This window comes from Scyliorhinus torazame, chromosome 20 (genome assembly GCF_047496885.1).
Source record: "Scyliorhinus torazame isolate Kashiwa2021f chromosome 20, sScyTor2.1, whole genome shotgun sequence".
Classification (NCBI taxonomy): domain Eukaryota; kingdom Metazoa; phylum Chordata; class Chondrichthyes; order Carcharhiniformes; family Scyliorhinidae; genus Scyliorhinus; species Scyliorhinus torazame.
Genome location: NC_092726.1, coordinates 14,883,881 through 14,899,768, shown reverse-complemented (window position 1 = coordinate 14,899,768; position 15,888 = coordinate 14,883,881). Strand labels below are relative to the sequence as shown.

The 15,888-nt window shown below is 46.2% G+C and overlaps 1 protein-coding gene across 1 annotated transcript in view; it reads left to right on the top strand.

The window, feature by feature from the left end:
* The first annotated feature begins 7,188 nt into the window (after positions 1 to 7,188).
* LOC140396897 (inactive carboxypeptidase-like protein X2) overlaps positions 7,189 to 15,888 on the top strand; it is a 118,939-nt gene continuing 110,239 nt past the window's right edge. The window contains exons 1-2 of the mRNA XM_072485744.1: positions 7,189 to 7,990; positions 9,602 to 10,183. Of these exons, the coding sequence (XP_072341845.1) occupies positions 7,747 to 7,990; positions 9,602 to 10,183 (826 nt within the window). The 5' untranslated portion in view covers positions 7,189 to 7,746. The remainder of the gene's footprint in view (positions 7,991 to 9,601; positions 10,184 to 15,888) is intronic.

Below are 15,888 nucleotides of genomic sequence, written 5' to 3'. Positions count from 1 at the left end.
ACAACTCGTACCAGAGCTTTGTGAGATCTGGCCCACCAAAACTACAGCGTCACTTGCATTTCTCAAAATTCCTCAGACACAAGAAGATGTTTCAAAGTTCTGTTCATGTTTTAAAACGTGAGCAGAACTAAATAGTGGATGCCAAGACAAAGCAAAATGGGAAGGATTCAATTGGCAGGACAAAGGAACTTCAGGAAAGAGATTTGCTAAACTGAGAATAAAAAGAACGAGGGATAGGAGCAGGAGTAGACCAAATGGCTGATTAAGCCTGCTCCACCATTCAATACAATCAGAATTGCTTTTGGGCTTCAATGCACTTTGCTATCCGCTTCCCATATCCCTTGACTCTACAAGATACATAAATCTGTCTATCCCAGTTTTAAATGTAGTCAACAATGGAAGATTCACAACCCTCTGGGGTAGAGAATTCCAGAAATTGACAACATTTTGAATGAAGACGTTCTGCTCATATCAGTCCTAAATGATCGACCTATTTTCCTGAGACAGAGCCCCGCCCCCTTTTGTAAGGGCACAAAGAGTCCACACCAAGTTTGATCGAAAAGAAAAACTTACTTTTTTTTACACTTGAGTATTATGTACAGCTCCAGGAGTTCCTTACTGGGTCTTCTCTAGTTGATGCCTTACTGTCCGATTATTTACACAAACCAACGTTGTTAAGGCCTCTGCCCTCTTATCGGAGGAGCTCATACCCTGCAAGATCCATCGGGTAGTTAATCATCCCTATTCCTTAAGACCTGTGCAGGTGGTAATATCCCTCCACCCCAAAGTCCAAAGAATCCTCCGAAGACAGTGGCGAAGGAGGGCAACAGACCCTTTTGGCATCTGGCTTGGTGTTGAGCACCCAAGATGCTGGGTCGGGCGGTCTGTATCCTGAAAGCGAACACCACTTCTGACACAAACGTCGCGGTGGTTGCCATTCCCAAGGCTGTGGATCCAAGGGTTCCCCGTTGGAGACTTCCTGTGTTCCCATCTTCATCCGAGTCGACGACCTCAGTCATCTCGGCGTCCTGACCCGTTTGGGGTCCCGCTGAGGCCCGCACAGGCAGCAGATGTGGTTCTAGAAGAGATTTCCAAAGACGAGATCCTGCCGTGGCTTGATCAGGCAATAGATGTGATTTAAGAAGAAGTTTCCAAGGATGAGGAACTTTCTGAAGAAGCGGTCGCCTGGACCTAATGTGGTCACAGTACTTGCGACCCTGGGCTTGCACTAGGTAAGAAACTGACCCTGTCTACCGGAGCATAACGCCGGAGATCCACTGGGCTCCATCAGCGAAGTTTCAAACAAACACCGAGTCACCTGGTACAAAGTGCCTGGAATGTCGACATCGTGGGGCAATGCCCTTACTGCTCCTGGTTGGTGCCTCACTGGCTGGCTCTATTTGCCAAACCAACGTTGTTAAGGATCCCCCGCCCCCTTATCGGGGGAGCTCATACTCTGTAAGATCCACGAGGTAGTTAATTATTCCTACCCTGTAAGACTCGTGCGGGTTATAAACACCAACCCCCCCCGTCCCACCTCATGTTCTAAATTCCCCAGCCAATGGGACGATCTCTTAGTATCAACCCTGTCGAACCTGTTCAAAATATTGTATGTTTCAATGCAATAACCTCTCATTCTTCTAAGCTCAATATAACATGGGCCAAATTTGCTCTGCCTCTCAGCAAAAGGCAACCGTCTCATTCCAGGGACCAAATATTGAACCTTACTACCTCCAATGCAAGTATTTCCTTCCTTCAATGTGGAGACCAAAACTACACACTGTACTCCAGGTGCTTTCTATATCTGTACTGCAACTTCTCTAATTCTGTGAGACACACAAAAACATTATATGGATAGAATATTTAAAATAGAATAAACAGAACTGCACAAAAAGAAAGCAGTCCATTTCCAAAAGGAAATAGCAAGAAGGAACAGAATTTTGTTCACACTCAAACCAACGTTTAATCATCAGGAGGATGCATCAACAAACCCCAACGACCCATCAACACATATCCCGAAATCCTCTTTCCCTCACAAAAGGGAAGGAACTCCTGCTATTCCCCACACCATTACAGTTGGTCTTCTGGTTTAATATCCTCCAGTATGGTGTTTTCTCATTGATTTTAGGAGGAGAATTCACTGACTCCAAACATGTTGCAACCAAGGGAATAAAACCAGCCTGTAAAATTGGGCCTTGAAGGGTCTAACAAGCATAAGCATAAGTTACTTATAACCATTTATGACATATTTAAATTATGGACCACAGGCATAGTCTCTGGATCCTGCAGAATACCTGTAGAAATTGCTGCCCTTTATTCCATATCTTCAGCTAAGTCAGTAATGTCAGCAGGGTGGAACAGCGCCTCACAGCACCAAGGACCCGGGTTTGATTCCAGCCTTGAGTGATTGTCTGTGTGGGGTTTGCACGTTCTCCCATGTCTGCGTAGGTTTCCTCCGGGTGCTCTGGTTTCCTCCCACTGTCCAAAAATGTGCAGATTAGGTGGATTGGCCATGCTAAATTGCCCCTTAGCATCCAAAAATGTGCAGGTTAAATGGGGTTATGGGATTCCAGGGATAGGGCAGGGGAGTGGGCTAGGGTAGGGTGCTCTTTCGGAGGGGCAGTGCAGACTTGATGAGTCAAATGGATTTTCTATGGATCTTTAAGTCTGGACGACAGTCCTTATTTAACATAGAACATACAGTGCAGAAGGAGGCCATTCTGCCCATCAGGTCTGCACCGACCCACTTAAGCCCTCACTTCCCCACTATCCCCGTAACCCAATAACCCCTCCTAACCTTTTTGTTCACGAAGGGCAATTTAGCATGTCCAATCCACCTAACCTGCACGTCTTTGGACTGTGGGAGGAAACCGGAGCACCCGGAGGAAACCCACGCACACACGGGGAGAACGTGCAGACTCCGCACAGTCTGTGGGGACCGGATAAATTGCTTGACAAATTAAGATTAAACCATAACTCTTCTCCCTATATTTAAACCTCACCTAGACCTCATCCCTACTCTGCAGCCCAATCCACACCTATGGTCTCCAAATGTTTCAGTTCCCCTCTGGTGGCTCATGCATATTCAATTCAATTTACTTTAGCAATTTGGATTCAACTCGTGTTGGTTTTCCTCCAAAACCTTTCTGCCTCTCCATGTCGCTCTCCTCCTTTAGAACTCTGCTTAAAATCCACCTCTTTGACAAAGCCTCTTGTTTGTCTCTCCCAACCAATTCTTGTTCGGCTTGGCAACCAATGTTTTGTTGCAGAATTGAGAAGCAGCTGAGGATATGTTCCCAGTGTAAGGATTGCTGCATTATTGTGCCACCTTTTAGAGAAGAGATTAAATCAAGGCCTCAGCTATCTGATTAGATAGATGTAAAAGATTGCTTGGCACTGTTCAAGGAATAGCAAGGAGTTCGAAACAGTGCTGGCCAACATTCCTCCCTCAGCAAATATCAGCAAAAAGATTCAGATTACTTAATTATTAATTTATGCACTGTTTTGGGCCTTGCTGTGAGCAAACTGGTTGCTCTATTTCACCACATAACCACAATGGCTGAACTTCAAATAACCCAGTCATTGTGCCACAATTTGGGAGTTCTAAGGATGTAGACAGCAGAAAGAAGAAGAAAGCAGTAGATTTTAGTCCGAATGGTGCCTGTAGTTTTCACTGTTGAGATGGCGGGAACCTAGGTCAGAAATTTGAATGATGCAAGACTAAAAATTCTTCTGGCACCCAGTCAGGAAGGAATAAAATCAAACTGCTGTTGGTGTTATTTTCTTGACAGCACGTACTCTGGACACTGTGGAAAGATGTCAGTGGCTGTTGCCTAAACAGCATTGCTGCATCTGTCAAGATCAAGAGAAAAAATGTGAGGAAATTCATAAAAATCATATTTCTGCAGCAATGTTTGGGCGCACTCCATTGTTCCACAGTGATGGGATGTTGGTGTAAAAAGAGCAAGTTCATCCAAACTCCATTTGCTCCTTTTGTAGCATTTGCAATGTGGATGTCTTTGAATTCTTTATGTTACAGATTAGTTCTTCTGAGTAGGGGGTAGAATCTACATTCCCTAAAGCTTCTGCAAATTGTTAAGTAATCATTCACAGAAACATTGAAGCTTTTGCGTGCATTGTAACCCAAATCTAAATCTTTTCTTATCAGTTGTGTGTCATAGATGATGGACCCCATTCACCACTACTACAAATTAGTTAGCAAATTATTGCATCTTTCAATATTTTTGTATCTGAAGGGGCATAACCTAAGCAAAATCTGCAGTAAATATTTTCATTACTGGTTGCTTTTAACTTTTAATGAACCATAGCCAATGCAATGGGCCCCAAAAAGATCCTTGCAATAATGCTGAATGTCCATGATTCAGAACTAGCCGGGTTTCCGGCCAAGATTTTCCAGAACAACTACAAAATTGGCGTTGGCCAGGTAATGTGGAAAATTGTCACATATGCAGGAGAAATCTGCTCATCAGCCAACTTGCAATCAACAGAATTGCAAGGGAAGGAGTCATCGTAAGTGTTATAAACCTGCTCACTGATGCTCAGTTTGAGTTTAGCTGGGATCATGGCTCCAGGCTTCATTACAACCTTGATCCAAACATGAGCAGGAGAGTTGAATTCCAGAAGTGAGAATGATTGACCTTCACATCATGGCAGCATTTGACCAAGTATGGCACCGAGGAGTCCAACCAAAACTGAAGCCAAAGGCAATCCAGAAGTAAACTTTCCAGTGGGTGAAATCATTCTGAGCACAGAGAACGTTTGTTGTAGTTGTTAGAGGCCAATCATCTCATTCTCACAAGATTGCTGCAGAAGTTCCTCAGGGTAGTTCCCTCTGTCAATGTCTTATTAATTACACTGATGTGATCTAGTGGCAATCACTTTGTTCTCTGGCAGTTACATTAATAAACAGGTGATCGGTATTGGTACACCGATAAATGGAACTATTGGGATCTTCCATTCCTCACGCCAAACAACAGCCACCAGCCAATGGCGGGCAACCTCCGCTGTCACAAAACATGCTGTGGGGCATGTGGAAAATCCTGCCCAACTATCTCCCCATAGCATTCTCATTGCTAAGCCCCCAGAACTACATCTTGGGATTACCAATGACCAGGAACTCAGCTGAACCAGCCACAAAAATGCTGAGGCTGCTGAAGCAGCTGAGGGACTTGCAATTCTGTGGCAAGTGGCTCACCTCCTGATTCTCAAAGCCCATCCTCCAGCTACAAGTCAGGATTATGATGGAATACTCTCCAGTTGCCTCAATGGGGGACACATGTACAACATCCAGCAGCTGGCTACCATCCAGAATAAAACAATTCACTGGTACAGCAACTATCCATTGGATGAAATATCTACTCCCTTGACCATGAGCACACTGTAGCTGAAGTGTCTACAATCAACAAAATCCACTTCAGTCACCCAATTTCCTTTGCAGCATCTCCCAAAGTCATACAGCGGAATTCTCCGTTCCTGAGACTAAGTGTTGACGCCGGGGCAGGATTTGTGGACTTCTACGACAGCAAAACTGACATCGTACCTGGACCAATTCAGCAACAGTTGAGGGGCTAGCACCGGCACCACCATCAATTCCAATGAGAAACGGTGCGGGGTTTGCCGGATCCGTGATTGACACTCAGGAGGCTGACAAGCTGCAGCCGCATATACACACTTCACTCCCACATAAACTCATCCCAGCCAACAAGATGGCACAGGTTGTGCTGGAGCGTGCCCATCCCGCTGATGGGTCTGCTGGGGGGAGAGAGCACCTAGGGGCGTGTCCTGAGGGGTCACCCATACGACCTGTGGTCCTAAGTTCATAGTGGGCAGTCAGCAACATGCGCAACTGCATGGCTGCCTTGCAGGCTATGGCAATGGTGTTCCGTGCCTGTCCACCCCAACCCCACAGCGCACCTCCTGGCCACAACCCCGCTACTCTGCCTGGCCCTGGCTGAAGCCTCCAACCAGTGGAACAACTGTCAGCAAACTATAGCGATGTTGGACACTTTCCGTATCCCCTCTTGCTCTCCCTCAGCAACCACGGCGCCTGTTTCAGCATTTTTAAAAGCACAAGTGAACCTCGCCGTCGAGAATTCGCCCCATTGGAGGTGGAGCATTGCGGAGACCCCGCAGAACACCGGATCAGGCCCGCTAATGATATGCCAATGGCGTTTACTTTACACGAGGAATAGAATGCATTGACGCCACTGTTGAGGCACTGGAGAATTGTGATTTGGCGGGAAACCGGCGCCCGCCATGTGCAGTCAACATTTCAGCAATACATTCCTGGAGCTTCAGACTCTTGTTATCATGGAAAAAGTGAAGGATGGTAGGAATCTGGTCCTTTTTCCACAAATGGCAAATAATCATAGATCGATAGTCACATTTCGAACTGAGATTTATATATTTTGTTAATCAGAGGGAATAGGGGGAGAGTGAGCATATGGAGTTGGGTTAGAGATCAGCTGCGACCTCACTGAATGGAAGAATAGGCCTGAGGGGCTAAATGGCCTGCTGTTGTTTACGATATTCCTGTTGCATTCCCCCAGCCACTGCATTAGGAGATGTAATTAAGTCTGGAGGAACAGAAGATCAACAATGCCTGGAGAGAAATGTCTTTAAAATGTCAAGAGGATGAGCACTGCTGCCTCACGGCGGCGAGGATCCGGGTTTGATCCCGGCCCTGGGTCACTCTCCGTGTGGAGTTTGCACATTCTCCCGTGTCTACATGGGTCCCACCTCCACAACCCAAAGATGTGCAGGGTAGGTGAATGGGCCAAGCTAAATTGTACCTTAATTGGGAAAAAAAGAATTGGGTACTCTAAATTTATTTAAAAAAACGTCAGGAGGAAAATGCCGTAAAACGGTACTTTGTTATTCAAACAAGTATGAACTGCACCACTTTCCAACCACTGGAGAGCTTTAGAGAGACAGCACTGCTGTTTATACACCTGATCATTGCTCCTTTGTGTATTGATGGGAGAAATCACAGAAGGCTGTATCATCGCTTTAATGATTAACTCTCAATAATGCATTCTGGTGCCTGGGGTATCTGCAAATAACTCACTTGCAAATTAATCTCCTTTCTGATTTATGTTGGCTGTTGAATTGGGAGGATTTGTGCCAAGCATTTTCCCTCCCTTTTCGCAATTCAGGCTCTGAGTATGTATTGACCGGGTGGGGGGTTTTAATTTCCTTCCTTGTTTATGACAAAAAAAGTACAGCTGCCAAACCCAGGCAGCCAGCAGAGGAGAGCGGCAGCCAGACGAGGAGTGAAGGGGGCATTTCAAAGCAGCCACAGTTCAGCATCAAAGAGGGAAGTCCAGTCATTGCCCGGGAACTCTGATCTTCAGGCTCCATCCCAGCTCAATTGAAAAATCTCTCCACCATTCAAAGGAGTTTTATTACCGCCGATCAATCGTGTTCACCGGGGCCGGAAATTCACCCTGCAGTAACTTTTTTTGCACATATAAACGATTTTCAACGTGGCAAGGGTTTGATAAAACTTTGATTTTCAAAACATATCGGGTTGTGTCTGAATTGTGGCTCAAGTGCCCCTGTTTCGGGAGTATCGGTGCCGGTTTCGCTTCTGCTCCTGCTGCATTGAACAACTTCTACTTGGCCCAGCAGCCGCTGTCTCGCTGCTGCACCGGTGGGGTTTCTGCACAGTCCGTTGTTCCTTCGCTCTTTGTAGCTTTGCCCGGGTCTCTCCCGCACCCAGCCGAGATGACAAAGTGCGGTGCCTACCCCCTGACAGTCCTGACCCTCCTCCTGGCTCTGAGCAACGCTGATTTCGCTCAGTCTCATCTTCCCCTGCAAGACTCTCATTACCAAGTCAGACCCACCCAGGGGAATGAAGAGAAGGCAGCGGCACTGTCTCCTGACTCTCGCCCTCCCTCCGGAACAGAGAATGCAGCAGGACCCTTGAGGATACTGACAGTTGAGAGTGATTCCAATGAAACTTATCCTGGTAAGTGTCAGTCAAATGTGAAGAATATAGATCCTGCTGCAGGTATACTGGGAATGTCTATGGGCAGTAAGCATGAATAAATAAACTAACGTATCCTGGGGCGGTTTCCGCAATATAGACAGCATCATACTTAGCTAGTGGAGGTCTTGTGCACAGTGGGTAGCCTTGGGGCCAGTAAACCCCAGGTTCAAGTCCACGCCAGAACTTGATGGTCAAGGAAGTTGCGTTCATAACATGGCCAACAGGTTGAGGACCAGCCTGCAAATCCTTCCAACAGATGCCAGTGACAGGCAGTAAGCGGGGCACAGTGGTTAGCACTGCTTCCTCACAGCGCCAAAGGCCCAGGTACAATTCCGGCCTTGGGTGACTGTCTGTTTGGAGTTTGCACGTTCTCCCCGTGCCTGCGTGGGTTTCCTCCGGTTTCCTCCCACAGTCCAAAGATCCGCGGGTTAGGTGGATTGGTCATGCTAAAATTGCCACCTTATTGTCCATAGATGTGCAGGTGAGATGGGGTTACAGGGATAAGGCGGAGGAGTGGGATTAACCGAGGTACAGTGAAAATTACTGTTCTGCGTACAGTCCAGACAGATCGTTCCATAATGGAAAAAAACATACGACATACATAAATACACAATGTAAATACACAGGCAACAGATGAGCATACAGAGTGCAGTACTACTCAGTAGAGAGGATGTGTGAAGAGATCAGTTCAGTCCATAAGAGGGTCATTCAGGAGTCTGGTAACAGCGGGGAAGAAGCTGTTTTGAACCTGGGTAGAGTGTTCTTTCAGAAGGTCAGTGCAGACTCGATGGGCTGAACGGTCTCCTTCTGCACTGTACGAATTCTATTGTCAGCCATGCTTGATGCAGTGTGGCAACCCTCAAACTATAAGCCTCTGACAGGCTAGCAACCTGTTTCAGGAAAAATATGTTGGTGCACCACTGGGTGTGTGAATACTTGTCTTGCGCTGAGGCACATAGAATGCACATTCAGGCTTTAAGCTGATCTTTTTAGAAATAACACTCCATTTATCTGAGAAGAGCAATTCAGGTCTTTTCCATTGCCTTGATGAGGTATTGGGCTGGGATTCAGAAATAATGCATTAGAATCTAAAGTCATCTTGTTGATGAATAACAGGTGGTAACCTGCATCTGAAATAAGATCGTTTGATGGGGATAAACAGTGGGGAAGGAAATTCTCTGCATACTTTATCAACATCTGTGAATTTAAGTTAAAATTTACATCTGAATTTTCCGTATGATTGCAAAACTATTGTTTCCCCTCTGAAGTCTCTCTGCATTCCAGGGTACACGGCATCAAACACAATATGTTTCGCACTTTACGATTTTTCAGTGCTGCTCTCCGATCTACGGTTGTCTCCATTGTCTCCTCCTGTCCCTTTTCAGTCACATACTCTGTGCCATAATTTTTAGAGTAAACCAAACTACTTATTCAGTGTCTCAATCATAATACAGGGAATACGCTTTCCTGTATTTTACTTAATTATACTTTTACAGTTCTACAGACTAATTTAGGTTATGTGCCTATCTTCTTCATCTCTGCTGTTGACGTTTTCTTTCTTCAGTACTTCATATTCTTCTCTTTCAACAGTAAAACCCAGGGAGTCCCCAGGAAAGATAAAAGACACAGAAAAAACTCTTCCACAAGCAAGAAAGAGGCGTGCAGAATCAGGTGTTGTGTCTGTAGTCACAGCTGCCAAAATGACAACCCCGACAGGGACACCCAAAAAGGCCAAAAAAGAGAAGAAGCCCAAAATAAAGACGCCCAAGAAAGAGAAAAAAACCAACGAGAAGTCTCCAAAGCCCAAGAAAGAGAAAAAACCCAAAGGTAAAAACTTGAAACCAAAAAAGGAGAAAAAGCCGAAAGAAAAGCAGCCAAAACCTAAGAAAGAGAAGAGACCCAAGAAACCAGCTGAAAAACTTGATGAAACCGAGGGTGCTCTGCAGGGAGAGAAGCCTCATCAACCTTTGGAGGAAGAAGAAGAGAAGTCTCATCAACCTTTGGAGGAAGAAGAAGAGAAGCCTCATCAACCTTTGGAAGAAGAAGAAGAGAAGCCTCATCAACCTTTGGAGGAAGAAGAAGAGAAGCCTCATCAACCTTTGGAGGAAGAGGAACCTCATCAACCTTTGGAGGAAGAGGAAGAAAAGGTCCAGCCAGTGGAAGAATACAAGGGTATGTAAAAAATAGTCTGTTTACAATTGATGAGGGCATTGCCGTGAGCATTTCCTTTGATAAGTTTACAGAGAATGTTAGAACCCTGTAATTTCTCAACTGCTTTACTGCAGCTATCTGCACTTTTATGACCCCCATCTCACTGACAGTGGATGACAGCTCATCCACCAGGGCTTATCTGTGTAATATAAATTGTACGTTTCATTCTTGCCCAGTTACTTTGCTGACATCAAAACTCGCACACATATCTGCAGTTCCAAGAAATCTAATTTGCTCAACTGAAAATGAACCAATTTCTTTCAAAAATGAATCTTATAATCCAGCTCTGAATTTCCTCTTGATCACCAGTTTCCATATTACTGAAGAAGAACCTGACAGTGAAAATTGGGAACTTTGGGACAGGCCAAATGATTTGTTGTTTTCTCCTTGTTTTCAAATATTTCTCTGGCCAATTAATATGAAAAGACAAAATCTGTATTTTGAAATCCCTTTTTCTTTTTATTTCTCATGAAGAATAAACCCAAACTACTCTGTCAACAGAAAAATTTGGAAACTCTGACGAGATAATTGAAGAAGCATCTCACAGTTCTTGGTTCTTTAAATTCATTAAATCAGATACAGTCATTAAAATTAATCATGTGAAGCTAGAATCTAAGAAAGAAAGACTTGGATTTATATTTCATGATCTCGGACATCCTAATCAGCTAGTGAGGCACTTTTGCAGTGCAGCCACTGTTGTATTATGAGAGACACCACCGCCAATTTGCACGAAGCACAGACTCATAAACAGTAATGTGACAATAGCCAAATAATCTGCAGAGTGAAGTTGGTTGAGGGCTAAATATTGGCCAGGTTACAGATATGAAGCCATTTCACAGACAATTTATGAAATTTCAGTCCTGCATCCAACAAAGGTTGAGAACCGACCTATCCAAAGTGGCTTCAGTGCAATTAAACAAGCTTACAGCAGAGCCTGTTAAGGCTGCTGAAAGATAAAAGCTTTACTGCAGCTGGCTTACAGGGTTCATGTAATATGATACTTGATCTGGCACAGTTTCAACTTTCTGGAGTTTCCCTGTTTCATGAAGCAAATTATCTCCAACCTTCATTTACTGTATTACATCACGAGGAAGACCTTAAATCTGTCAGGGGGATGTAAAGTTTAAGGGAACTACTTCTTTATTTAATTGTAATATTTCCAAAATATGCTGTTTTTTAAAAAAAATACTTTTTAAGCTATCTCAATTTTGAGTCTTATGTTTGCTGCTTGGTCACTGTAAGACATCACTGACATCTGAAGCACGTCCTTTGATTGCAATGGGATTCCTGACTTTGGCTCAATTTGTGAACACATCTGGATTTATAGGGTCCAGCGAAGCATGCAACAAGCTGGTACTCTGTATATTCCCCACCTGCTTGTTAGTTTCTCCTATGTTTGGATGACACTAGATTCGTTCTTCGGATTGGATTGGATTGGATTTGTTTATTGTCACGTGTACCAAGGTACAGTGAAAAGTATTGTTCTGCGAGCAGCTCAACAGATCATTAAATACATGGGAAGAAAAGGGAATAAAAGAAAATACATAATAGGGCAACACAACATATACAATGTAACTACATAAGCACTGGCATCGGATGAAGCATACAGGGGTGTAGTGTTAATGAAGTCAGTCCATAAGAGGGTCATTTAGGAGTCTGGTGACAGTGGGGAAGAAGCTGTTTTTGAGTCTGTTCGTGCGTGTTTTCAGACTTCTGTATCTCCTGCCTGATGGAAGAAGTTGGAAGAGTGAGTAAGCCAGGTGGGAGGGATCTTTGATTATGCTGCCCGCTTTCCCCAGCCAGCGGGAGGTGTAGATGGAGTCAATGGATGGGAGGCAGGTTCGTGTGATGGACTGGGCGGTGTTCACGACTCTCTGAAGTTTCTTGCGGTCCTGGGCTGAGCAGTTGCCATAACAGGCTGTGATGCAGCCCGATAGGATGCTTTCTATGGTGCATCTGTAAGAGTTGGTAAGGGTTAATGTGGACATGCCGAATTTCCTTAGTTTCCTGAGGAAGTATAGGCGCTGTTGTGCTTTCTTGGTGGTAGCGTCAACATGGGTGGATCAGGACAGATGGGGGCGGCGGGGGAGGGGAGGGTGGCGCCAGGGGTGGTGTGGGGGTGGAACCTGCTGGTGCCAGGTCCCTGAAGGAGACGGTATCCTTGTGCTGCTGGGTGGACAAGATGGCGGTGCACGGAGGTCCTGGGGAGTACAAAATGGCGGCGCCCATGGAACGCACGTTGCGGGGATGGAGCAAGATGGCGGCGCCCATGAAACGCACGTGTTGTGTGGGGGAGAAGATGGCGGCGCCCATTACTCGCACATGGCCTGGGGAGGTGAGTAGGATAGCGGCGCCCATTGTCTGTGACCGGGGGGGGGGCGACCGCAGCCGCTGAGTAGGCCTGGCACACCGCTGCGTGGTGGCCCTTATTCCCGCAGGCCTTACAAAGGGCAGCGCGGGCTGGGCAGCATTGGCGGGGGCGTCTTTGCTGGCCGCAAAAATAGCATCGGGGCCCTGCGGAGATCACTGTAGCACCCCCGCTGGGGCGGCTGCCTGTGGGGCCCATAAAGCGTAGGAGTGCGCCGCGCGGTTGTGGGCGTAGGACTGGACATTGCGCAGGGCGACCGTCATGGAAAGCGCTACTGTTTTAGTCTCTGCGAGGTCGCGCGTGGCCCCTTCTAGGAGCAGCTGCCTGATAACATCAGACCCAATCCCAGTTACAAAAGCGTCCCGCATAAGGAGATCTGAGTGCTCCTTAACTGTAACGTCCTGGCAGTCACAGTCCCGCACTAGCCCTGCAGAAGTCCTCGATTGACTCACTAGGTAGTTGAGTACGCGTTGCGAGCGCGTGTCTGGCGAAGAGCATGTTCGTCTTCTGCTCATAATTTTCTTTGAGTTGAGTCATGGCATCAGCGTAATTGGGCACCTCCTGGATCAGCGGGAAGACTTTGGAGCTGAGTCTGGAGTACAATATTTTAATCTTCTGAGCCTCTGGAACAGGGGTCGGCGCCGCGTTGATATATGCTTCAAAACAAGCTTGCCAGTGCTGAAAGTCCTTTCTGGCATCACTTGCGTGTGGATCCAGCTGCAGGCGATCTGGTTTAATCCGGAGGTCCATCTTCTGAATCTGATACTAATAAATTGAGGCACGATCAATTTGACTGGAGACGAAGTTGAATCTAAACTGAGGCTTTATTAGTATCAGATGTGTGGCCTCCCACAGCAGCTGACGAAATGGCTGCGTGCTGGAGGCCACGCATATTTATAACCCGGCTCCTGGGCGGAGCTAGTATGCAGGGGCCCAGGTGAACCTGTAGTGCGAGCAATGGGCGCCGCCATCTTCTCCCCCACACAACACGTGCGTTTCATGGGCGCCGCCATCTTGCTCCATCCCCGCAACGTGCGTTCCATGGGCGCCGCCATTTTGTAATCCCCAGGACCTCCGGGCACCGCCATCTTGTCCACCCAGCAGCACAAGGATACCGTACAACCCTAAATATAAGAACACAGTGGTTTACCACACTATCTATTTCTGTCTTAAAGACACAAAGTGATTTGGTCTCCACAGCTTTCTGTGCCAGAGTTCCATAGATTCACCACCCTCTGGCTACAGAAATTCCTCCTTATCTCTGTTTGAAAGGATCGTCCCTTTAGTCTGAGATTGTGTTCTCTGGTTCCAGTTTTTCCTACAAGTGGAAACATCCTCTCCACATCCACTCTATCCAGGCCTCGCAGTCTCCTGTAAGTTTCAATAAGATCCCCCCCCTCATCTTTCTCAACTCCAACGAGTACAGACCCAGTGACCTCAACCGTTCCTCATACGACAAGCTCTTCATTCCAGGAACCATTCTTGTGAACCTCCTCTGGACCATTTCCGAGGCTAGCACATCCTTCCTTAGATATGGGCCCACAACTGTTCACAATACTCCAAATGGGGTTCATTACAACTACTAAAATTCAGATGTGTGACAGGTTGGAGAGCTTTTGTTCAAATTAAGCTTTGGGAATATTTGGGAGAGATTACTTTATTTTATGAAAGGAATCTGGAGTATCAATTAGAACAGAGAACATACAGTGCAGAAGGAGTCTGCACCGACCCATTTAAGCCCTCACTTCCACCCAATCCCCCTGACCCAATAACCACTCCTAAACATTTTGGACACTAAGGGCAATTTAGCATGGCCAATCCACCTAACCTGCACGTCTTTGGACTGTGGGAGAAAACCGGAGCACCCGGAGGAAACACACGCAGACACGGGGAGAACGTGCAGACTCCGCACAGATAGTGACCCAGCGGGGAATCGAACCTGGGACCCTGGTGCTGTGAAGCCACAGTGCTAGCCACTTGTGCTACCGTGCTGCCCAGTTTCCTTAGATTTTCATGCCCTTCATTGTATTTTCCTGTCTTGTCAAAAGTTACTCTCTTTCTGTGAACATCTTCAAAAACCGTAGCAAGCCTTATCGCTGAATTTTTAAAAACAAAGTTCGAAAGACCCAGCACATGAGCTGGAGCCCCAGTGTGTAGTGATATACTGGAGCCCCAGTATGTAGTGATATACTGGAGCCCCAGTGTGTAGTGATATACTGGAGCCCCAGTATGTAGTGATATACTGGGGCATACTGTATACTGATACAATGGGGCTTTGGAGAGGCTCCACTCACTGACCAACTGAGGTCAGCCACATTGAGACAGCAAAGTAAAGATCAACAGCAAAACATTCCATCAGAATGGACAGTTGCTCATGGGGAGGAAGCTGCTTCCACAACAGGATCGGAATGCCTGCTCTCACTGCTGAGAACTGACCGTTAGGAGATCCAGTCAGGGATGAGGTGAGCTTGAGAAAACCACAACGATATTTAATTGCAATATTCAGAGTTAAAATTGTGAATATTCCAGTAAAAATAATATCCTGTTCTCTCTGGTACCTTGCCGATGTAGGCATTAGAACATAGAACATTGCAGCGCAGTACAGGCCCTGCGGCCCTCGATGTTGCGCCGACCTGTGAAACCACTCTAAAGCCCATCTACACTATTCCCTTATCGTCCATATGACTATCCAATGACCATTTGAATGCCCTTTATGTTGGCGAGTCCACTACTGTTGCTGGCAGGGCATTCCACACCCTTACTACTCTCTGAATAAAGAACCTACCTCTGACATCTGTCCTATATCTATCTCTATATCTATATTTAAAGCTATGTCCCCTCGTGCTGGACATCACCATCTGAGGAAAAAGGCTCTCACTGTCCACCCTATCCAACCCTCTGATCATCTTGTATGCCTCAATTAAGTCACCTCTTAATCTTCTTCGCTCAAACGAAAACAGCCTCAAGTCCCTCAGCCTTCCTTCATAAGATCTTCCCTCCATACCAGGCAACATTCTGGTAAATCTCCTCTGCACCCTTTCCAATGCTTCCACATCCTTCCTATAATGCGGCGACCAGAACTGCACGCAATACTCCAAATGCGGCCGCACCAGTGTTTGTACAGCTGCAACATGACCTCATGGCTCCGAAACTCAATCCCTCTACCAATAAAAGCTAACACACCGTACGCCTTCTTAACAACCCTCTCAACCTGGGTGGCAACTTTCAGGGATCTATGTACATGGACACCGAGATCTCTCTGCTCATCCACACTGCCAAGAATCTTACCATTAGCCCA